Genomic DNA, 21,651 nt, shown 5'->3' with positions numbered 1-21,651 from the left:
TCTCTAGGCGTATGGGCCAACTACTCGATATCCGGAAGTCCTCCGAGTCGAGGCTGTGGCCACCGCAGCCTATCTAGCCAGCAGTCAGCTCCAGTCGGCAGCAAGTATGGCTGATCGTGCGGCGCTAGAGGATCTGGTGCGAGTCCAGGGAGAGCGTGTGCGGGGCCTTAAGCAGCAGAAGGCCAGTGCCGAGCAGGTACGACCCAGGCGGCGGGAGAGAGGACAAAACAAGGCCAGCGAGGACAGAGCGGAGGTGGTCAGCTCAGAGGATAGGGATCTGGAAGAAGGGACTGGACTGGTAAATAGCAGGACGAGCTGAGTGGGGAGGTAGTTGGGGTAGGATATGGGAGAAGCAAAGCTAGGAGAGAGATATGCTCCACATCCTGATGAGGAAGGGATACTGAATGAACGGCGGGAGCGGGAGGGAGTGGCAGATGTGGTAATCCAGCTCCTGCTTTCCCTCCACAGATCGAGGAGGAGGTGGCAAAACTACTGAAACTGAAGGCACAGCTGGGCCCTGATGAAGGAAAACCGAAGTTTGTGCTCAAAACCCCCAAGGTAAATATAATTCCTTTAGGGAGCCTCCTAGAGGGTCCCTAATTCCACTCACAGGACTCATATGCCTGCCTCCCTGAACCAGATCACTGAGGAGGATCTGAAATGTTGCAGAGGATACAGCAGTTGCTCTTGGCGCCAGGCTGAACTGGACTCTTATCTGAGTCACTCTGGGATGACAAAGTGATGGAAGAAACTAGGCCAGCTGGGTGCTTAGGGGAGTCTACTCCTCCTTTCTTTCAGTAAATATTTACTGAGTGCTTACTGTGTTCCTAACAGTGTACAAAGCAGTGAGTGTACCATGGTGAACAATATAGCCTGCCCTCAGAGAGCTTGGGCTTCCCTGGTGGATCAGTGATAAAAGAATTCATCTGCAATGCAAGAGACATGGGTTCGATCCCTGGGTGGGGAAGATCCCCAGGAGAAGGAAATGGCAACCCACTCCAGTATTTTTGCCTTGGAAATCCCATGGACAGAGGAACCTGGTGGGCTACAGTCCATGGGTTCGCAAGAGTTGCACACAACTTAGCAACTAAACACCCACACACACAGAGCTTACATCCTGCAATGGAAACAGACTTGGGAAGAAAAATAATCCCACACATGGATATGTAATACAAGTTGTGTTAAGTTATGTAAAGAAATAGAAGGGATGCTCTGAGAAAACTAAGGGAGAACTGCAGAGTCTGAGGAAATAATAAACTAGTTGATCTGTAGATGAGTGGGAGACAACCAGGTGAAGAATGTGAGGAAGATAGGTCCAGGCAGGGTAGGGAAATCCTGAACCAAGAAAGAATCTTGATACTATCCAAGAACTAGAAAAAGACTATGTCTGGAATCAAATAGAGAGGGACAGCAGAGTGGAATGAAGTTGCTAGCTCAGCCTCCATGGTTTCAGTTCTGGTGACACTTTCTGTGAGTTCTATAAACCAGACTACCTACTCATCATCTAGGTACCCTTGGCACTTCATAAATACGGTTATTGCATTTATTGCTGACTTTTCATTATTCACATGGTTGATTTAACCTGAGAGGCTGAGACTAGGTGCCTGGGACTAAATAGGTATTCAATGAATGTATGTGAAATTTACTTCCACAGTAGGAGATGATTTGTCTTCCTTATGTTGAGATGTCACCTTTTAGGAGTAAATCTTTGGGCTCCTAAAATCACTGAGCTATTCTTTTCTACATGTAACTCATTTCAAACATTAAAAAGACAGTGTAAAAACCCAAGGCAGTAACCATCAATAGCTATTCAAACTACTGGGTGAAAAGATTAATGGGGATTTATTGATAGATCAGGCTGGCCTCACCTAAACCAGCATTTCTAAAAGTAGGACAACCAGATATTATATTCCAGATGTGATGCAATAAGAAGTACACAGCACCACCTATGAAGTGTTCTTGCCAAGAACAACTGAAGCTGAATCTAAATCAGTCTTCAGATTTAACTACCAGTTTACTAGAAATATGGGAAATGGAGGAACACATGTTAAATGACCACCATTGAGTTTACTGTTAACCAAATCTAGAATGAGAAAAATTCCTTCAGAAAATTGACTCAATTTCCCCAACAAGAAAGGATAATTAAAAAAAAAAAAAATTGTTGCAGATTAAATAGACATGAGACACATCAACCCAGTAAAAGGCTGAAGTTATTTAGAATCTGATTGAAACAAGCCAAGCATAAAAAGATATGACTGCAACAACTGGGAGTAATAAACATGGTTTGGGCACTATCTAAAGGGTTGCTGTTAAGTGGACTGATCATAAGTTGTGTTGATTGTAAGAAAGGTATTACAGTGTTTTGTTTTTTAATCTTTGTATGTTAGAAAATCATACTGAAATATTTGTGGATGAAAGTATATGATATCTAGGATTTAATTTAAAATACTCTAGGAAAAAATGCTGGGGCTTAGTTAAAAAATAGCAGATGTTGATAGTTGTTCAAGTGGGATAGTAGATACCTGGTGGTTCAGTGTATTATTCTTTATAATGTATGTTTGAAATTTTCCATAATGTTAAAAGAAAATGTGGATATAGTCGAGTTAATATCCACTCTAGTTTGTTGAAACACATTTCTTGACGTGTGATTCTTAGTTAACAAAAAACTCAATATTACAGGGAAAGGACTCTTTCAAGGGATCTTCCTGGTCAAAATTATTTTCATAATGTTACATGCCCTTTTCATTTCATTTGCAATGAAGGTGCAAAAGCACTGGTGTGTAGAACTGCTGGTGTCTTAGCACAAATCAAGATGCTGGCATGGAGCTGTACTAATAGCCATTTTATGTTCTTTACTTTCAAAAACTCACAGGGCAAAAAAATTTCAGTTTTACTTAAGAGTGTCCTTGATAAAACAGTAAAAAAAAAGTATTAATTTTATTGATTATTGACCTCTGAGTACACTTTTTTAATACTCCACATGATGTAATGGGAAGCACGCATAAAGCACTTCTGCTGCATCCCAAAATAGAAAAAATACTTGGTGCCATGTATGAATTGTAAGCTGAACTAGCTGCTTTCTTCATGGAAAACCTTTTGTATTTGAAAGAAAAATGGAAAGATAAAACTATTGATCTGGATATCTGGCAGATCTTTTTAACAAAAATGAATAAAGTGAACCTTGACACCTCAAGGGAAACATTCAACAGTACGTGTTGCCAGTAAAATAAAATTGAAGTGTTCAAGAGAAAGTTCAGTTCAGTTCAGTTCAGTTGCTCAGTCCGACTCTTTGTGACCCCATGAATCGCAGCACGCCAGGCCTCCTTGTCCATCACCAACGCCTGGAGTTCATTCAGACTCACATCCATCGAGTCAGTGATGCCATCCAGCCATCTTATCCTCTGTCGTCCCCTTCTCCTCCTGCCCCCAATCCCTCCCAGCATCAGAGTCTTTTCCAATGAGTCAACTCTTCGCATGAGGTGGCCAAAGTACTGGAGTTTCAGCTTTAGCATCATTCCTTCCAAAGAAATCCCAGGACTGATCTTCTTCAGAAGGACTGGTTGGATCTCCTTGCAGTCCAAGGGACTCTCAAGAGTCTTCTCCAACACCACAGTTCAAAAGCATCAATTCTTCGGCGCTCAGCCTTCTTCACGGTCCAACTCTCACATCCATACATGACTACTGGAAAAACCATAGCCTTGACTAGAAGGACCTTTGTTGGCAAAGTAATGTCTCTGCTTTTGAATATGCTGTCTAGGTTGGTCATAACTTTTCTTCCAAGGAGTAAGCGTCTTTAAATTTCATGGCTGCAGTCACCATCTGCAGTGATTTTGGAACCCCAAAAAATAAAGTCTGACACTGTTTCCCCATCTATTTCCCATGAAGTGATGGGACCAGATGCCATGATCTTCGTTTTCTGAATGTTGAGCTTTAAGCCAGCTTTTTCACTCTCCTCTTTCACTTTCATCAAGAGGCTTTTTAGTCCCTCTTCACTTTCTACCATAAGGGTGGTGTCATCTGCATATCTGAGGTTATTGACATTTCTCCCGGCAATCTTGATTCCAGCTTGCGCTTCTTCCAGCCCAGCGTTTCTCATGATGTACTCTGCATATAAGTTAAATAAGCAGGGTGACAATATACAGCCTTGACATATTCCTTTTCCTATTTGGAACCAGTTAGAACTTGTTATTTTCCACCATGAGCTTGACAGCTTCCCAACACTTAAAACTTTCTTGATGAGATCTATGGTGACATGAACAAATATGGTTTTCTGATATTGTATAATGAAGCATATCAACATTTGGAAGATCTGTATAACTGTTATCAAAGAACCAATATTTTTTAAATGACCAATGCATGATGTTATAAAATCATGCCTGGGTAAAACAGCCATTCCAAGTACAAGGTAGAGTAACAGATCCTTTTACATTGTAGTAAAATATAGATAACATAAAATTTGCCATTTCAGCCATTTTTAGGTGTACAGTTCAGTGGCATTAAGTACATTCATATTGTTGTGTGACTATCACCACTGTTCATCCTCTAGAACTTTTTTACCATACTAAACTAAAATTCTTTACCCATTAAATGGGGTAGTGATACCCCATTCTACCATCCCTCCAGTTCTTGGTAAGTAGTGTTCTACTTTCTCTCTATAAATTCTGTGTTCCTTATAATGGATTTTAATGTGACAGTGTAAAAAGTTCATTGATGTAGTTTTAGATTCCACATTGTAACCAATCCTTAAGAAGCTTTCCCTCATCAGATTTTGGTGTAGTTTAAGAAAATCTAAAGTTAGCTGAGAAGTTTATTCAAATAGTCCTCCTTTTACAATTATACATCTCTGTAAGGCTAGGTCACTTCATGGGAAATAGATGGGGAAACAGTGGAAACAGTGTCAGACTTTATTTTGGGGGGCTCCAAAATCACTGCAGATGGTGATTGCAGCCATGAAATTAAAAGATGCTTACTCCTTGGAAGGAAAGTTATGACCAACCTAGACAGCATATTCAAAAGCAGAGACATTACTTTGCCAACAAAGGTCCTTCTAGTCAAGGCTATGGTTTTTCCAGTAGTCATGTATGGATGTGAGAGTTAGATCGTGAAGAAAGCTGAGCGCCGAAGAATTGATGCTTTTGAACTGTGGTGTTGGAGAAGACTCTTGAGAGTCCCTTGGGCTGCAAGGAGATCCAACCAGTCCATTCTAAAGGAGATCAGTCCTGGGATTTCTTTGGAAGGAAAGCTGAAACTCCAGTACTTTGGCCACCTCATGCGAAGAGTTGACTCATTGGAAAAGACTCTGATGCTGGGAGGGATTGGGGGCAGGAGGAGAAGGGGACGACAGAGGATGAGATGGCTGGATGGCATCACTGACTTGATGGACGGGAGTCTGAGTGAACTCCGGGAGGTGGTGATGGACAGGGAGGCCTGGCGTGCTGCAACTCATGGGGTCGCAAAGAGTCGGACACAACTGAGCGACTGAACTGAAGGCTAGATTTTCTTTATATACTCAACCAGAACAACATATCACCACAGAATTGAATGCAAAAAGCATATATGATGGGGAGGGAGGTGGGAGGGGGGTTCATGCTTGGGAACACATGTAAGAATTAAAGATTTTAAAATTTAAAAAAAATTAAAAAAAAAGTGAATAGAACTTTAAAAATATACATTCCATAGTGTATTCAATTGTAATAAATTGGAGTATTCTAATTTAAAAAAAAAAAGCATATATGAGAATAGAGCTGACTTCTGTTAATCCAGACATTAAAGATTTGCAAAAATGTAAATCAATGTCACTCTTGTCACCAAATCTTTTTGTTTTGGAAAGTAGTTACATTTTCCTAAAACGTTATTTATGTTAACATGTAAAAGATGGGTCAGAATTTAGAAAGGTGAGAGCTAATGGGTGTGGTGGTTAATAGAGAATTGTTTGCATCTGTTTTACACCTCGGTGACCTGTAGGAAATCTAAGTTTGGGACAGAGTTTTCATTCATCATCAATGAAGTCATACTTGTATATTTCTAGACTGTATTGTTCTTTGTTTTTAAACCGCATCCTTGGTTCTTTGGCTGATTTTGATTCCAAGGGCACAAGAGATTATAGTCCCCGGCAGATGGCAGTTCGGGAGAAGGTGTTTGATGTAATTATCAGCTGCTTCAAGCGCCATGGTGCAGAAGTGATTGATACACCTGTATTTGAACTAAAGGTGAGAGACGGATGAAGAGAAATTATGTGGTGGAAGAATGAGGATACCAACAACAAAGAGGGTGGCAAGGAAGTGAGGCCCAAAGGCCTCTCTCTTATTGCAGACAAAGCTTGGTATTTTCTCCATGAGAAGGGGGATGGGACTGGCATAGAGGGAGAGAGCCTGCTTTTTATTTACCTTGGTTACAGCCAGCAGCTTCCAAAAGAGAGCCCTTCTCAGGAGTGGAAGCTGTTATGGCTCCAGACTACCCTGAATTCTGTGTCACCTGTACCCAAGATGTTTCCTAGATATAAGCAGATCAAATGTATAAAGGATAAATACACAACCAAGTCTCCTACTGATGGACCCTGAGGTGGTTTCTAGTTCTATTAAAAAGCAGTTCTTTGCATCACTCCCTGCTTAAAACCCACTGGGTCCCAGTGTGTTTGTAATAAAATCTAAGCTCTTTACTCAGGCTTACAAGGCCCTACATGATGTGGCAACTGGCCACCTTTCCCTTCTCATCTCATGCTATTTTTCCCCTTGTCCACTTTGCTACCATGGTCTTTTTTTCTGTTCCTGGATCATACTAAATATGTCTATAGTAGAGCCTTTGTTCTTGCTCTTCCCTCTTCCTAAACTCCCTTTTTCCCTAGCTCTTTGCATGACTTTAATTTCAGAGTAAATTAGACATGACAGATTTTCATTTCATATCTTAATTAAAATGCCATTCCTCAAATAATCCTCTCCAATGCCTTTTCTAAAGCAACCCTTATCTACCATATCAACCTATTTTACTTCCATTAAAGCAGCTATCACTATCAGAAATTATCTGTTAATTTGTTTCCTTGCATTAATGTACTGCCTGTCTCTTGTCATTACTTCAGAAGATCCAAGAGGGCATGGATTGCCTTTGTTCATGGATGGAGACACAGGGCTTAGAACAATGTCTGGTACTAGCGGGCGTTTATCTACAGGATAAATTCCCAAAGATAGAATTTCTGCATCAAATGGTTGTACTCATTTCTATTTCTGCCAACTAGATTAGTTTTACAAGTGCTGCCATAACAAAATACCATAGACTAGGTGGCTTAAACAACAGAAATGTATTGCCAGGAAGCTGGAAGTCCAAGATAAGCTGTTGGTTCCTTCTAAGGGTTATGAGGGAAGGATCTGTTCTTGGTCTCTCTCCTTGGCTTTTAGACGGTGTCTTTTCCCTGTGTCTTCACGTCGTCTTCCCTCCTGTGTCCAGATTTCCTCTTTTTATAAGGACATGAGTTTCACTGGATTAGGATTCACCCTAATGACCTCATTTTAGCTTAGTTACTTCTTTAAAGACCCTGTCCCCCAATAGAGACCTAATCTGAGGTGACTGGGGGTTCAATATATGAATTTTAGAGGAAATGTAAGTTGAAATCAGTCATTGTTAGAATGGGGGGTTTTGTTTTTAAAACTTCCTTTAAAATTTTTATATTTATCTTTGTGATCACATTTCTTTTTCTCCAGGAAACACTGACTGGAAAGTATGGAGAAGACTCTAAGCTTATCTATGACCTGAAGGACCAGGGTGGGGAGCTGCTTTCTCTTCGATATGACCTCACTGTATCTTTTTAAACTTCGGATGGATTGGCCCTCACTGGGCTGGGGCTTTTTCTAGCCTCAGGTTTGAGGGCAGCTAGACATAGGTAGGATCAAATATAATCTTGCAATCAGGGAAATTCTTTCTCTAAAGCAGAAACTGCACTTTGGCTAAACAGAGCATAGCTAGCCTTAGAAGACTTCTGAAATCCTGAGTGAGACCTCAGCTTTATGTCAGGGTCCAGTTCTGACTCTGGCAGCAATCCCCTGGCTTCAGAATACATCTCCCTTGTCCTGTCTAATGGACGGCGTTCTCCTTAATTGACCAAAAGCCTGTTTCCTTTATCTCCAAGCTATGTCAGAGAATCATCTGCTTAGACATTGCTGAATAGGGCCTCCTTTCTGCTCCCCAGTCAATCTGCCCACCCCTCTGCTGTGCTCACCACAGCCCCAAAAGAAAAGAGCCTTAATATTTTTTTGAGACTTCAGCTGCCCCTGTGGTAACACAGTTGATTCTTGCTGATGCTCAGAAATGCTGTTAATCTTACAGGTGGTGGTTTTAACCCACACAGGGTGGGGATAGAGCCCAGCTTCTGTTAGTGAGAATCATCACCTTCCAGACTGTGATAAGTGGGCCATTCTCCTTAACTTTGTCATCAGGTTCCTTTTGCTCGATACTTGGCAATGAATAAACTGACCAACATTAAACGCTACCACATAGCAAAAGTATATCGGCGGGATAACCCAGCCATGACCCGAGGCCGATATCGGGAATTCTACCAATGTGTGAGTATGGGGGCAGGCTGGGTAAGGCAGCAGTCCCTTGAGCTAGTAGAACCTATTGAGTACTCATGGTGTCCTGAACAAACTAGATGCCCCAGATAATGCTAAACCTAAGATTTCTTTAGTATTTTCACATACAGGACAGGGATTATTCTCCTCATTTTACATATGAGTAAACTTGAGGCTCAGAAAGATGAAGAGACTATAAGGATAAGAAAGGCAAAGTTAGGACTAGAAGTCTTGGTCCAGTGCTCTTTATATTAAACCACAGTGATATGATGACAGCAAAGGATGAGGAAATTGGATTTGAGGTACTGTCATCCAGACTGGTGGCAGAGCTTCTAAATGAAGAGAGAAAATGACTGAGGCCAGGTAACTCCCCTGGCAACAGTGGAAGGAAATAAGGACAAATATTGAAAGGAATAACCCAGTAGATGGGAAGAAAACCAGGCCTGGTAAGAGACCCAGGAAGGCTGGGGTTTTCCTCTGGGCTGACAGACGGAAAATGAAGAACGTGGCCTGCACATGAGTGCAGTGAGGCTGCCTCCAGGGAAAGCACAGCTCCCAGGAGCCTTCCCTCAAGGCCCGTGAGGATCCCTAACTACCCCTCTCCCCACAGGATTTTGACATTGCTGGGCAATTTGACCCCATGCTTCCTGATGCAGAGTGCCTGAAGATCATGTGTGAGATCCTGAGTTCACTCCAGATTGGCGACTTCCTGGTCAAGGTCAGAGCTGAGTGGAGCTGCGGGGGGCAAAGCTGGGCCTGGCCTCTCACAGGAGAAGGTCCTGGTACAGAGGCAACAGGAGTCTAAGCATCCAGCACTGTAAAGGGCCATGTAAAGAGATTCCTTATCACTGTGCCTTGGGTCGCTGTAGGTGAATGATCGGCGCATCTTAGATGGGATGTTTGCCATCTGTGGTGTTCCAGACAGCAAGTTCCGCACCATCTGCTCCTCAGTGGACAAGCTGGACAAGGTAACCACCAAACACTTGACTCTTCTTTCCCCAGGTCCAACCTTGCCCTGAGATACGGAAAAGATTAGGAGAGAGGGCCCTGCCTCTATGCCCGCAGAGGAAGATTAGCTCCAGGATATACGTTGACAGGCAGCTTCTGCTCAAGACACCCCTGAAGAGGGCTTATACTTGCTCTGCCCTGGGGAAGCTGTCCAGGGTTCCCTGACCCGTTTCTGTCTGTCCAGGTGTCCTGGGAGGAAGTAAAGAATGAGATGGTGGGAGAGAAGGGCCTGGCACCTGAGGTGGCTGACCGCATTGGGGACTATGTCCAGCAGCATGGTGAGAAACAAAGCCTGCCTCCCAAGCAGCCATCCCACTGCCCTCATGCTAAAGCCGAAATTCCTTTTGGTATGTGTACATGCATAGGAGAAAGAGAGAGGAGTGTGTGAGTGAGTATGCATACATGTATCTTTTTCTTCTTGTCAGTCTGGTTCACAGATCTGTCTCCCCAGGTGGAGTATCCCTGGTGGAACAGCTGCTTCAGGATCCTAAATTGTCCCAGAACAAGCAGGCCCTCGAGGGCCTGGGAGACCTGAAGCTGCTATTTGAGTATCTGACCTTGTTTGGCATTGCTGACAAGGTGAGTCAGGTTGGGATGGGAGCCTCAGCTGAGCTCTGGGGCTGAAGGCCGGCCCTTGAGCCTCATCTGATACTGACCATGTTCTTGTCCCCCCCCAGATCTCCTTCGACCTGAGCCTTGCTCGAGGACTGGACTACTATACTGGCGTGATCTATGAGGCGGTGCTGCTACAGCCCCCAGCCCGAGCAGGGGAAGAACCCCTTGGTGTGGGCAGCGTGGCCGCTGGAGGGCGCTATGATGGGCTGGTGGGCATGTTTGATCCCAAAGGACGCAAGGTGCCCTGTGTGGGGCTCAGCATTGGAGTAGAGCGGATCTTTTCCATTGTGGAGCAGAGGCTGGAGGTAGGGCTTGGAGCTGGGTGGAGGAAATTCTGGGTAGCTGGTGGCACCTGAGCTATCTTCTTTGATCTCTAAGGAGGAAGTAGTACTGCACTGATCAAGGAGCATCTTTGCAAAGAAAGGGAGAAGACAGTTGCTGTCCTTCAGACTCTCACCCTAATATAGGCCAGCTTGATGGATCTTTAATCTTTCTTCACAAAATCCTTTGCTCTGGGTCCCTACTTTGCTCAGAGCTGTCAGAAATCCAGGCCAATATATCTAAAGACCTGGATCTTTCTCATAATACAGAATACTTAATATTTTACTCCTCTGTGCTTGGGCACTGTGCTTCATGCCTTTCATGCACTGTCTAAAAAACTTCTTAAACAGCCTTCTGAGGGCAGTAGTAGTAGTTTAGTCATGAAGTCATGTCTGACTCTTGTGACCCTATGGACTGTGGCCTCCCAGGCTCCTCTGTCCATGGGATTCTCCAGCAAGAATACTGGAGTGGATTGCCATTTCCTTCTCCAGGAGATCTTCCCAACCCAGGAATCAAACCTGGGTCTCCTGCATTGCAGGCAGATTCTCTACCAACAGTTATGAGGGAAGCCCAAGAAGGTAGCTACTTTTATTATTTACATTTTTCAGACAAGGAAACTGAAGATTATAGATCAAATAATTTGCCAAAGGTTTAAGTGGCACAGTCAGAATTTGAATGCAGGCAGTCTAACTCTAGTCTTGCTCCCAGTCACTCTGATACTGTAAGTGGGAAGCATGTATCTGAGGCTCTGGGATCCTTCAGATGGCTATCTTGACTCTCCAGCACCTACAGTAATGTGAGGAAAGCCCTTCGTGGCCTCAGGCCCACTTCTGTTGCTCCTGTTCTTAGGTAACCTCCCCACTGCTCCTATCCTTTTCTTGAGGTCACTGTTTTCCAACTGAAGTTCCAATGGGCAGCTTATATTGTAAGAACAATAGAAATAGTTTTCCATAAAAAGAAACAGGCAGCAGCAGCATTCTTTCTCCCCTCCATCCACACCCCTCCTATGGCTTTAGTGTAAGAGACAGTCTCTTGACTGTCAGTACTAGAACTGCTAGGGGTGACTGGATTGCCTGTGTGAGTGCAGAATATCACTTCCTTATGATAGATCCACAAGATCGTAGATGGAGATAAGCTTGTTCATAAATTGTACATAAGCTACCTTTGTGTGTGCTCACTCACTCAGTTGTGTCCGACTCTTTGCGACCCCATGGACTGTAGCCCGCCAGACTCCACGGTCCATGGAATTTTCCAGGCAAGAATACTAGAGTGGGTTGCCATTTCCTTTAAAAGCTACCTTTACCCTCCATTATTTATTCTAGGCCTTGGAGGAGAAGGTACGGACCACAGAGACACAGGTGCTTGTGGCATCCGCACAGAAGAAGCTGCTGGAAGAGAGACTGAAGCTCGTCTCAGAGTTATGGGATGCTGGGATCAAGGTAGAGGAGGCAAGCCCTCGGGTGGCAGCACATTTGGGGCTGAACACACATGAAATAAAAGCTTGTCCATAGTGGCCCTGCCATTGCTATGATTTCTTGGGGTGAAGATCAGAGCGAGGGGCCCCAAGAAGGTTGTCCCTGAGGACTGCAGAAGCCAGCTTTTTTCTTCCCTTGTCTCCTGCAGGCAGAACTGCTCTACAAAAAGAACCCCAAGTTACTGAATCAGCTGCAGTACTGTGAGGAGACAGGCATCCCACTGGTGGCCATCATTGGTGACCAAGAGCTCAAGGACGGGGTCATCAAGCTGCGCTCAGTGGCCAGCAGGGAAGAGGTAAGTAGGTAAGCAGGAAAGGGGAGGGACACAGAATGAATGCCATTTCTGGATGCGGCGGCCCATTCAAGACCTGAGCAAAAGCCTGGCATTCATATTAGCCCCCTAAAGGACTAAGGGGATAACATGATACTATGCTTATGGTCTCCATCCCCACATACCCTGTGACTCTCTGGCTTCCCCAGGAAGCACTGTCTCCCCTGACATGTTTGATTGGGTTCCTGCTCCCAGCGGAGCCAGGCCTGATGACTAGAGGAAGACATGGGCACTCAGCAGTGGAACACAAGATGCTCATACCACCTTGTCCTTCCTTCCTGGCCAGGTGGACGTCCGAAGAGAAGACCTTGTGGAGGAAATCAAAAGGAGAACAAGCCAGCCCCTTTGCATCTGCTGAGTTGGGCAAACTATCAGAAAAAAGTGGGACTGACACTATTTAAGGCTAAGATAAGACTCTGCATACCTACTTCAACAGCTTTGCACATTTCTGTCCCAACAGGAAGACCTGAAAAGTGGTCAGAACAGAGACTTTTTTTATTTTTATTATAATTATTTTATTTGTAATCACAGACCAAAATGGTCAGGTACTATACCATTTATCCATATGGCTCTGGGGGCTTAGTAGTCCTGTCTGTGTCCCTGCGCTACAGGGACCTGGCACAAGATGGTCTCTTCTGCAGAGCCCTACAACCAGGTGGAGGGAACGCTCCCCACAACCAGCCTTGGAAGGTCCAATAAAATGCCTCAACCACTGGAGCCTGCCTGTGTCACTGACGCCTAACCCTGCCTTCCTGGTCAGAGTCTGGGTCTCCCACTGCAACCACTTCAGCGGTAGAAAATGGGGAGAGACACTATGGGCCATGGGCTCTTCTGCAGGGTGGAGGGTGTCCCGGACGTTCTCACCTGTATGTAGCCTCCATCCTGCCAGTCTGCAAGCCATTTTTGAAGAGGTGGAGCTGTCTGCAGACGCACTCGCTAGGGTCTCCAGCTTTCACCTGCGGGTGCGAAGTTCGAGCGACGCAAGTTCGGCGGATACCCCACCCCCTTGGTGGGCGGGGCCGTGCTCAGAGCCAATGAGAGCTTGGGGGTGGGGTAGGGAAGCTTCCAGATAGGCAGATAGGGAGAAGGTTATAAAGGGGGTACGAGTGAGCCAGCTGGGAAGCCATGCAGTCCAAACGCGAATGTGAGGTAAGTGGTTGGCTGCTAGAGAGTCCATGAACCCTGGGCATCACTGGTGAGACGGGGACGGATGCAGCAGTCCGCCATTCCAACCCACCCTTTTCCCCTCAGCTGTGGTGTGAGAGGGTGAATCCCGAAAACAAGGCGGCGTTGGAGGCGTGGGTCAGGGAGACGGGCATCCGGCTGGTGCAGGTGAACGGGCAGAGAAAGTATGGCGGGCCACCCCCAGGTAAGGTCTTCCCAGCCGTATGCCTGCTAGGGGGCTAAGCCAGCCTCTAAGGCCCCTACTCGCCGCGTTCAGGGGAGGGAGGGGCCTACCCCGAGGCTCCACTCGGAGTTTAGTCAGAAACCCCAAACTACCTGTTACACGCACCCCTTCCCACCCACCCGCCCCCTCGAGGAAGGGAGCAAGTCTAGTCTTAAGATGCCAGTCTCATTGGTAATTCAGTCACTCGATTATGCCGACGACCTGGAGGATTACGGGTGTTTTGCCCATTTCACAAACGTGTGCACACGTACTCCCTCACGCGCTCGGTCCCTGGACCCCGACCTAGGAACTATCCGGTTGTATGACGGTGCCCTTCTCCACCCTCTTCTCCCAGGATGGGTGGGCAGCCCGCCGCCGGCCGGGTCGGAGGTGTTTATCGGGCGGCTGCCCCAGGACGTGTACGAGCACCAGCTGATTCCACTGTTCCAGCGCGTGGGCCGCCTCTACGAGTTTCGTCTGATGATGACCTTCAGCGGCCTGAACCGCGGCTTCGCTTACGCCCGCTACAGCTCGCGGCGCGGCGCCCAGGCCGCCATCGCCACGCTGCACAACCACCTGCTGCGGCCGTCCTGCCCGCTGCTCGTGTGCCGCAGCACCGAGAAGTGCGAGCTGAGCGTGGACGGGCTGCCGCCGGGCCTGAGCCACCGCGCGCTGCTCCGCGCGCTGCAGCCGCTGGGACCCGGCCTGCAGGAGGCGCTGCTGCTGCCCAGCCCCGGGCCGACTCCCGCACAGATCGCACTGCTCAAGTTCAGCTCGCACCGGGCCGCAGCCATGGCCAAAAAGGCCCTGGTGGAAGGTAGGACTGGAGACTGCGGGGGACCGCTGGTTGGGAGCAAACAGTTTATGCCGGGCACTTACCTCTACAGGTCAGCATAGTTCAACAAAGCGGGTTAAAGCTGCTAGAGCTTAGGGTCAAATTTGAGACAGACTTGACCTCACGTTTATATTTTCACTGGTCCTACCAGCTATCAGTAACCTAAACTTAACACTTCACGCATTATCTCCTGACTTAACCCTTCTCACCGTAATGAAACAAAACATTGTCCCTCTTGAGATTGGAGACTGGTTTAAAAAAAATTGACTTGCCAGAGGCAATCAACTGAGCTTACCTTTTACACATTGTAGAACCTGCTTCCTGAGACTGAGAATAATTAAACAGCTTTTAGCACATTCTTTTGTTCTTGGCAAGTTCTTGGCAAGTATTCATGGTAAAGTTTAGCTATTATGATGGTTATGAGGTAGGCAAAGCCTGCAATCAACCAGTACCCCTAGGGAACTTAGAAGATAGCAGTTATTAGGTAGGTCCCTTTGTAAATAAACACAGTGAAGCGTAGAGAAGTTATTTAACTTAAGTTGCCTGGGATCACAGGCTTCCCTGGTGGCTCAGTGGTATAAGAATCCAGCTGCCAATGTGGGAGACACAAGAGACAGGAGTTTGACCCCTGGTTCAGCAAGATCCCCTGGAGGAGGAAATGATCACCACTCCAGTATTGCCTGGGAAATCCCTTGGACAGAGGAGCCTGCTGGACTACAGTCAATGGGGTTGCAAAGAACCAGACACAACCAAGCATACACATATGCACACTTGGGTACCACCACCAGGAAATGGGGAGGTTAGAAGTTAAATAGGCTTATGTGACTCCAGGGGCTTCCCTGGTGGCTGAGACAGTAAAGAACCTGCCTGAAGTGCAGGAGACCCAGGTTCAGTTCCTGGGTCGGGAGATTCCCTGGAGAAGGAAATGGCAACCCACTCCAGTATCTTTGCCTGGAGAATTCTGTGGACAGAGGAGCCTGGTGGGCTACACTCCATGAGGTCACAAAGAGTTGGGACAGGATGGACCAACAGATTAAAAAGATTTGACTCCAAAAGACTCAAGAATGTCTGGGAATTTGGGCCGGGGGCTTTGACCTACCCTGTTTCTGTCTTTTTCTTGCAGGGCAGTCCCACCTCTGTGGAGAACAGGTGGCTGTGGAGTGGCTTAAGCCAGACCTGAAGCAGCGACTCCGCCAGAAGCTCATGGGTACCTCGCTACAGTGCCTACAGCCAGAGGGCAGCCGATTAGCCCTGGCCAGGGACCAGGGGCTTGAGTTCCAAGGGTCTCAGGTTGCCTTGCAGCTGCTGTGCCAGCGGATGAAGCTGGGCAGCCCAGTGTTCCTCACTAAGTGTTTGGGCACAAGCCCTGCTGGCTGGCACCGCTTCTGGTACCAGGTGGTAATCCCTGGGCATCCAGTGCCCTTCAGTGGCCTCATCTGGGTTGTGCTGACCCCAGATGGGCAGGATGGGCATGAGGTGGCTAAGGATGCAGTATCTGCACGGCTGCTGGAGGCAATGAGTGAGTCTAGGGCCAGCCTCCTTTGGTCTGCTGGGGCTGAGGCAGGAGGTACCATGGTTCAGCAGTGACCTTATCCTCTCTACAGGCAGCCTTTGTCTGCACCCGGCCCAGCAGGCCTGGGCAGCCACTATCTGATCCCAACAAGAGGAAGAGCATAGACCCTGCCCTAGACCTGACAGCCTCCCAGCTGGGGCAGGGCCCCAGAACACCTGGGGGCAGCTCAGGTTTGGCCAAAGTTGTGGTAAGGGAACTTCCCTTCTCGCATTCTGGGGTTTCGTCTGACCCCAAGGTGTTCTGTGTCACACACACATACACACAAACACCCTCTCTCCTCCTCCCAGTTTAGTATGAATCTTTGTTTCTTATTTCCCTGTTTTGTCTTCTTTGTTGAAGTTTTTATTTGAGGGCTGGTGGAGCCAAAGGGTCAAACATCTGCCTTTGCCCCCACTACTTGGTGGTGTGGTTTTGTTGTATGTGTAGTTTTGAATTCTTCTATGCTGGTTGTATTTATATTAAACCCCTGGTTGGTGTATACCTGTGTCCATGCTGTCTTGCCCCAACTGTGGGCTTTGTCTTACACTGGCAGAGTGAGCAGCTGCTACAAAGCCAGTACTTCCTCACAGCAATGTGCTGATCCTGAGCATCTTCCTGTGCTGCACAATAGGACATTTTCAGTTCCCAGTCTCTCTAGGGATCCAACCCAGAAAACAAGACTTTTGTCCACTGAGAACCCATCCTGAGGTTCAGCTCATCCCTTCAGTCACTGTCATCCTCACTCTCCTCCTCCTCCAGAGTTGTGGCATCCTCTCCCTCTTCCCTCAGTCCTGCAAAGAAGTCATCAGTGCTCCAGGCCTTGCTGCTCAGTGCCCGCAGTGGGCCTCCCTTTTTCTTGCGTCGGCGGTAGTCATCCACCACCACAGCCCGCAGCTGGGCCATGTCCCAAAACTTGAGTCGCTGGTCATGGCCACTGCTGGCCAGGAAACAGCCGCAGTGGGAGAGAGCTAGCTTCTCTACAGGCTCCTCAGCATGCTGGCCCACACTGCCCACCACTCGGTTCGGCAGGATGTTGACAGCCCTGGGCAGAAAGAAAAGTGTTGAGTATGGGATGGTTAGGTCTGCCCTTCCTATGACTTGAGGGCCATCTGGTTTCTCTCACCTGATGACTCCATCAGTAGAGCCAGCACACAGCAGACTCTCTGTCACTGGAACCATGCAGTCAATGGACTCGGCTCTCAAGGCAAAGCGGTCACTTGTGGCGCCAAAGCCTTCCCAGTTGAAGAGGTAGATGGTACCTTCACTGGAGCCACATGCTACCTTTTTCCCATACTGCAGGGAAACAGGGCAAAACAGGTTTATGGAGCCACATCAGATCAAGTCCCTATCACACCCTTATCCCACCCAACCCAGTCGTACTTTCATAAGTGTGACAGAGGTGAGGTCTCCAGATTGGGGTTCAGAGAGCAACTCAAACCGCCGTCGCTTGATGTTGAAGACACCGAGGCAGCCATCTCCGCTATAGAGGGCAAAGCAGGAATGGCTGGAGGTACTCACTGAGGGATGTGATATAGGAAAAGGGGTGGGACACAGCTTTGAGGCTGTACCTGGCTGTCAGCAGCAGCTTCTTGGCGGGATCCAGAGCCATGTCAGCAATGTACTCCTCATGCTGCCGCATATCCATTAAGGGGCCCTCCTTCCTTTGGTCCCAGAGGCGAATGCCACCTGTATCATCCCCAGTAGCCAGAACATTCTCATCCACCAGCAGCAGACTGTTGATGGGGGCACTAGAGACATACAGAATTTCCTGGAGCACTTTCGTCCCAGTAGGGATGTACCAATCAATCCTTACCATTTATATCGACACACAATCGGCTTCCCCTTACCCGTGAGCCTTGGAAATGCGTCTTTCCAGTCGGCCCAGCTCCACATCTAGAAAATGGATGGCTTTGTCCTTGGAGACAGTAACAAGTTCTGGGGGGGAAATGTCCAGGTCATGGTACTATTCATTGCTCCCTTCTCACCACCACATTGCTGGCAGCCTTCCCTAATACTCACTCTGCCCATCTTCAGAGAAGACAACGGCTCGGCAGGACTTGAGGTGGTGACCTGAGGACCAGAGCTCCTTGGTTTCTCCCTCTTGGCAGGAGTAGGAAAAGCTGGGGAGAACAGAAGAACAATGAATGACCCCAGACCTCACCTGGCAGTGTAGGACCAACTAGCCAACTTTCCATCTACCTAGGAGTTACTAATGGTACACCTCCAAGCCCAAGGAGCATACCATCCCATTCTCCCATTTTCAGTGAGCTTCAAATGTTAGATCTTTTTTCACTCAATATATGTTTTGGGACCTCATCCCACCCCCATCCCTCTTCATCATTGGAAACCCAAGCCTGGGGAAAGAGTAGGTCTGAATCACTCTGAAGTTCAAAACAACAGAAGAACAGGCCAGAGGTTGGAAATGTAAAGATTAATAAAGACAGAGATCTTACACTCCAGGTCTATAGGAGCTAAGTGTGAAAGTGTTAGTCAGTCGTCTACAACCCCACGATCCCATTGACTGTAGCTTGCCAGGTTCCTCTGTCCATGGAATTCTCCAGGCAAGAATACTGGAGTAGGTACCCATTCCCTTCTCCAGGATCTTTCTCACCCAGGGATCAAACCCAAGTCTCCTGCACTGCAGGCATATTCTTCACAGTCTTGAGCCACCATGGAAGCCCAGGGGAGCTGAGAAGCCACAATTAATTATAGCACACTGTGACCACATGCTGAAATAGTAGTAGGATGAAAAGGGAGAGAGAACAAAGAGGAACCAGCCTGTAAGCTCAGCTTTGAGGCAAGTACCTGTCCAGAGATTATCCACAGTGCCTGCCTCAGCAGATTTTCAAAAAGGGACCAATAAATGTTCTGTCCAAGTGCCTAACATGAAAAAGCTGCTTAATAAATATTCACAAACTGAATGATACCTTGGAAGGGAAGAGAGTCTTGGAAAGCTAACCACGTTGATGACACCTGAGTTGGATCATGAAGAATAAGTAGTTCACCTGGCAGAAAACAAGGGGCAGATACTAGAGACAGATGCTGATGTCCTTCCCAGGGCAGAAAAAAGGGATGAGGACAGTTCAAGTGGCAAGAGAGGTATGGCTAAATCTTCAAAGATAAGCTGAACTGGGCTTAAAACAATCATGCAGGCCAAACAGAAGTCTGAATTGAATTCTCTGGGCAAAAGGAACCTCTCTGGAATGGTCATGAGTTAACTTCAAGGCCTCCAGAAGGCAGTGGCTGAGTGCAGGAAGAGGAGACAAACAGAAGCCATGAGGGGTATGAAGAAAGGTGACTCCCAAGTACCTCACACTGTAAATATGGACAGAAATAGTAAACCTCTCTACAAAATAAGTATTACTGTTATTTTGGTTTTTTTCTGGCTGCGCCACTCAGCTTGTGATATCTTAGTTCCCCAATCAGGGATCGAAACTGGGACCCTGGCAGTGAAAGCAGCAAGTCCTAACCACTGGACCACCAGGGAATTACCCATTGTTCCCATTTCCAAAGATTAAAAAAAAAAAAATTTAACTTGCCCAAGGACACTGTAGCTAATGAGGGGTTTGGGATTTAAATCCGTTAAGTAAATCTGATAGACCAACCCTCCTGGTTAGGGCCTTCAATGGTTTTTCACTGCTTCCAGCATATATTTTTTATTCAAAAAGCAAACATGTATTGAACACTCACCCTGGGCTACAGGCAGCAGACATAATGAGAACTAAACAGACTACAGATTATACACTCCAGAACACTGTATTTCAAACTCTAGTCGTGACCCATTAGTGAGTTGCAGTCAGCATTTTCTGTATGCCCACGATTACAATAGGATAAAATAAACCAGAAAAAATCAAAGTGCACCACACAAAACATTAAAGCTATTTTTACTGTGGGGCGAGGTCAAAAAAGTTAAATTTTTTTTTTTAGTGGAGGAGAGAGCGTTCAAATCATTACACAAATTACACATCATTATGCAGTTTAGGAGGAAAAGGTATCTGGTGCCAAGGCAGCATCTAACAGGTAATCTAATTTAGTCTGCCCCACCTAGGAAGAGTGAGGAGATGCTGAGAACTCTGGGACAATAGGTACAAGAGGGAAATTCCAGGCAGAAGGATAACATGTGCAAAGGAGCTGAGCCCTCAAGGTCCATTTTTTAAAAGTTAACAATGAATAAGCACAGAAAGCAAAAAAACTGAACAAGGGCCAGAAGGTCAAGGCCCTTAACCAGATTAAGGAATCTGAATCCTAAAAACAAAGGTAAACTATTGAAGGGTTTTAATCAAGGAAGTGAAGGGGTCGTATCTGTATTTTTTAAAAATCAGTTAAAATGGGCAAGGGAAAGCAGGGGGCCCAGTTGGTCCTGTTTCAGAATCAATACATATTTCGGTCGGAAGTAAGTGTCCTGAAGGCCTACTTGTCCGGGCTCCGTCAGGGCATTCTACCCACTCTTTCAGTTCTTTTAAGAGATTTGCGTGGTAACCTGCTTAAAGCCGAACGTTATTAAACGAACTGGACAAGATTTGAGTCTTGTAAACTTAATCTCCCTGTAACTTTCTTTCCTCATCCCAGCTCCATTCCTGAGGAGCTTCCAGACTGAGCACGCCCAGGCCCACCACACTCTTCACGCCCCCCATCTCTGCCCCGCACTTACACAAACACGTCCCCGTCCACGTCCCCCGCTGCCAAAAGGTCGCGGGCCGGATGGAACGCCAGCCCACTAGCCGGAGCCTCCAGGACGATATCTTCCGGAGTGTCCCGGATCCGGGCTGGGGCTTCGGTGGCGTGGGGATCCTCCTCGTCGCTCCCATCCTCCGCGGGCCTCTCCTCACACATGCGGTCCATGCACCAGAAGACCTGAGCCGCGAAGGAAGCGAGAAGTGAACCCAAGAACCAGCTACACAGAGGTAGGAATGGCCCAGGAAACCGCTTCAGGATTGAGGCGCTGGACACGAAGTGGCGTTTAGGCGTTCTCCGTAACCCGGAAGAGGCGGAGCCCGACTCGCTGGTAGGTGGAAACGAACGGAGGAGCTCCGCCGCTTAAGCGCGGTAATTCCATGCGTTGCAATGGAGAGTTGCTGGGCTGGCTATACAGCACAACCCTCAACCCCCTCCTTGGCCTCTTCACCTGGAGATGGGAACTGCGTTTTCCTGATCCAGGCTGACAGCCATAAAGAAGGCTAAGCCGGGAAGAACTGCTTTTGAATTGTGCTGGAGAAGACTTGAGAGTGCCTTGGACAGCAAGGATATCAAACCAGTCAATCTTAAAGGAAATCAACGCTGAATATTCATTGGAAGAACTGTTGCTGAAGCTCCAATACTTTGGCCATCTGATGCGAAGAGTCGACTCTCTGGAAAAGACCCGGATACTGGGAAAGATTGAAGGCAAAAGAAGAGGGCGACAGAGAATGAGATGGTTAGGTAACATCACAGATTCAATGGACATGAATTTGAGCAAACTTCAGGAGATAGTGAAAGACAGGGAACCCTGGCGTGCTGCAGTCCATGGGGTCTCAGAGTCAGACACGATCTAGTGAGGGAACAACCACCCCCAAAAGGTAAGTATGACTGC

General features: G+C 47.1%; 3 protein-coding genes across 9 annotated transcripts; 2 read left to right on the top strand and 1 right to left on the bottom strand.

Annotated features, from left to right (window-relative positions):
* The first annotated feature begins 72 nt into the window (after nucleotides 1-72).
* HARS1 (histidyl-tRNA synthetase 1) lies at nucleotides 73-13,544 on the top strand. 7 transcript variants are annotated; one of them, XM_068980254.1, is made up of 13 exons: nucleotides 73-196; nucleotides 469-558; nucleotides 6,090-6,209; nucleotides 7,695-7,790; nucleotides 8,427-8,492; nucleotides 9,169-9,276; nucleotides 9,428-9,526; nucleotides 9,751-9,844; nucleotides 10,018-10,145; nucleotides 10,244-10,486; nucleotides 11,825-11,941; nucleotides 12,126-12,272; nucleotides 12,595-13,544. In XM_068980254.1, exons 1-13 carry the CDS (start codon nucleotides 107-109, stop codon nucleotides 12,664-12,666), a joined length of 1,470 nt encoding a protein of 489 aa, XP_068836355.1. In that variant the 5' UTR covers nucleotides 73-106; the 3' UTR covers nucleotides 12,667-13,544. The 7 variants fall into 7 exon arrangements, with proteins under 7 accessions (XP_068836355.1, XP_068836354.1, XP_068836353.1 ...); XM_068980253.1 differs by having other exon boundaries at nucleotides 8,427-8,552; XM_068980252.1 differs by having other exon boundaries at nucleotides 8,427-8,552; nucleotides 12,126-12,280.
* DND1 (DND microRNA-mediated repression inhibitor 1) lies at nucleotides 13,430-16,652 on the top strand. Its single transcript, XM_068980261.1, has 4 exons — nucleotides 13,430-13,457; nucleotides 13,560-13,677; nucleotides 14,051-14,512; nucleotides 15,654-16,652. Exons 1-4 carry the CDS (start codon nucleotides 13,434-13,436, stop codon nucleotides 16,115-16,117), a joined length of 1,068 nt encoding a protein of 355 aa, XP_068836362.1. The 5' UTR covers nucleotides 13,430-13,433; the 3' UTR covers nucleotides 16,118-16,652.
* On the bottom strand, nucleotides 16,324-21,009 carry WDR55 (WD repeat domain 55). The gene is made up of 7 exons (XM_068980260.1): nucleotides 20,734-21,009; nucleotides 18,102-18,202; nucleotides 17,930-18,017; nucleotides 17,651-17,830; nucleotides 17,463-17,562; nucleotides 17,206-17,375; nucleotides 16,324-17,124 (listed from the first exon to the last, which is right to left on the bottom strand). The coding sequence occupies exons 1-7, from the start codon at nucleotides 20,922-20,924 to the stop codon at nucleotides 16,806-16,808; spliced, it is 1,149 nt and encodes a 382-aa protein (XP_068836361.1). The 5' UTR covers nucleotides 20,925-21,009; the 3' UTR covers nucleotides 16,324-16,805.
* Nucleotides 21,010-21,651: the final 642 nt, after the last annotated feature.

Source organism: Capricornis sumatraensis, chromosome 9 (assembly GCF_032405125.1).
Source record: "Capricornis sumatraensis isolate serow.1 chromosome 9, serow.2, whole genome shotgun sequence".
Taxonomy (NCBI): Eukaryota; Metazoa; Chordata; class Mammalia; order Artiodactyla; family Bovidae; genus Capricornis; species Capricornis sumatraensis.
The sequence above is the reverse complement of the archived record's forward strand: the minus strand, read 5'-3'. Positions and strand labels throughout refer to the sequence as shown.

What these genes read in the sequence shown, in the direction of transcription:
- HARS1 (XM_068980252.1), top strand. Translation starts at nt 107, where the DNA reads ATGGCTGATCGTGCGGCGCTAGAGGATCTGGTGCGAGTCCAGGGAGAG. An exon ending in TTGGCGACTTCCTGGTCAAG is followed by an intron (nt 9,277 to 9,427) that starts GTCAGAGCTGAG and finishes GGGTCGCTGTAG; the next exon opens with GTGAATGATCGGCGCATCTT. An exon ending in TTGTGGAGCAGAGGCTGGAG is followed by an intron (nt 10,487 to 11,824) that starts GTAGGGCTTGGA and finishes TATTTATTCTAG; the next exon opens with GCCTTGGAGGAGAAGGTACG.
- DND1 (XM_068980261.1), top strand. Translation starts at nt 13,434, where the DNA reads ATGCAGTCCAAACGCGAATGTGAG. An exon ending in AGTCCAAACGCGAATGTGAG is followed by an intron (nt 13,458 to 13,559) that starts GTAAGTGGTTGG and finishes TTTTCCCCTCAG; the next exon opens with CTGTGGTGTGAGAGGGTGAA. An exon ending in GTATGGCGGGCCACCCCCAG is followed by an intron (nt 13,678 to 14,050) that starts GTAAGGTCTTCC and finishes CTCTTCTCCCAG; the next exon opens with GATGGGTGGGCAGCCCGCCG.
- WDR55 (XM_068980260.1), bottom strand. Translation starts at nt 20,924, where the DNA reads ATGGACCGCATGTGTGAGGAGAGGCCCGCGGAGGATGGGAGCGACGAG. An exon ending in CGCATTTCCAAGGCTCACGG is followed by an intron (nt 17,831 to 17,929) that starts GTAAGGGGAAGC and finishes GTATGTCTCTAG; the next exon opens with TGCCCCCATCAACAGTCTGC. An exon ending in CCTCTGTCACACTTATGAAA is followed by an intron (nt 17,376 to 17,462) that starts GTACGACTGGGT and finishes GTTTCCCTGCAG; the next exon opens with TATGGGAAAAAGGTAGCATG.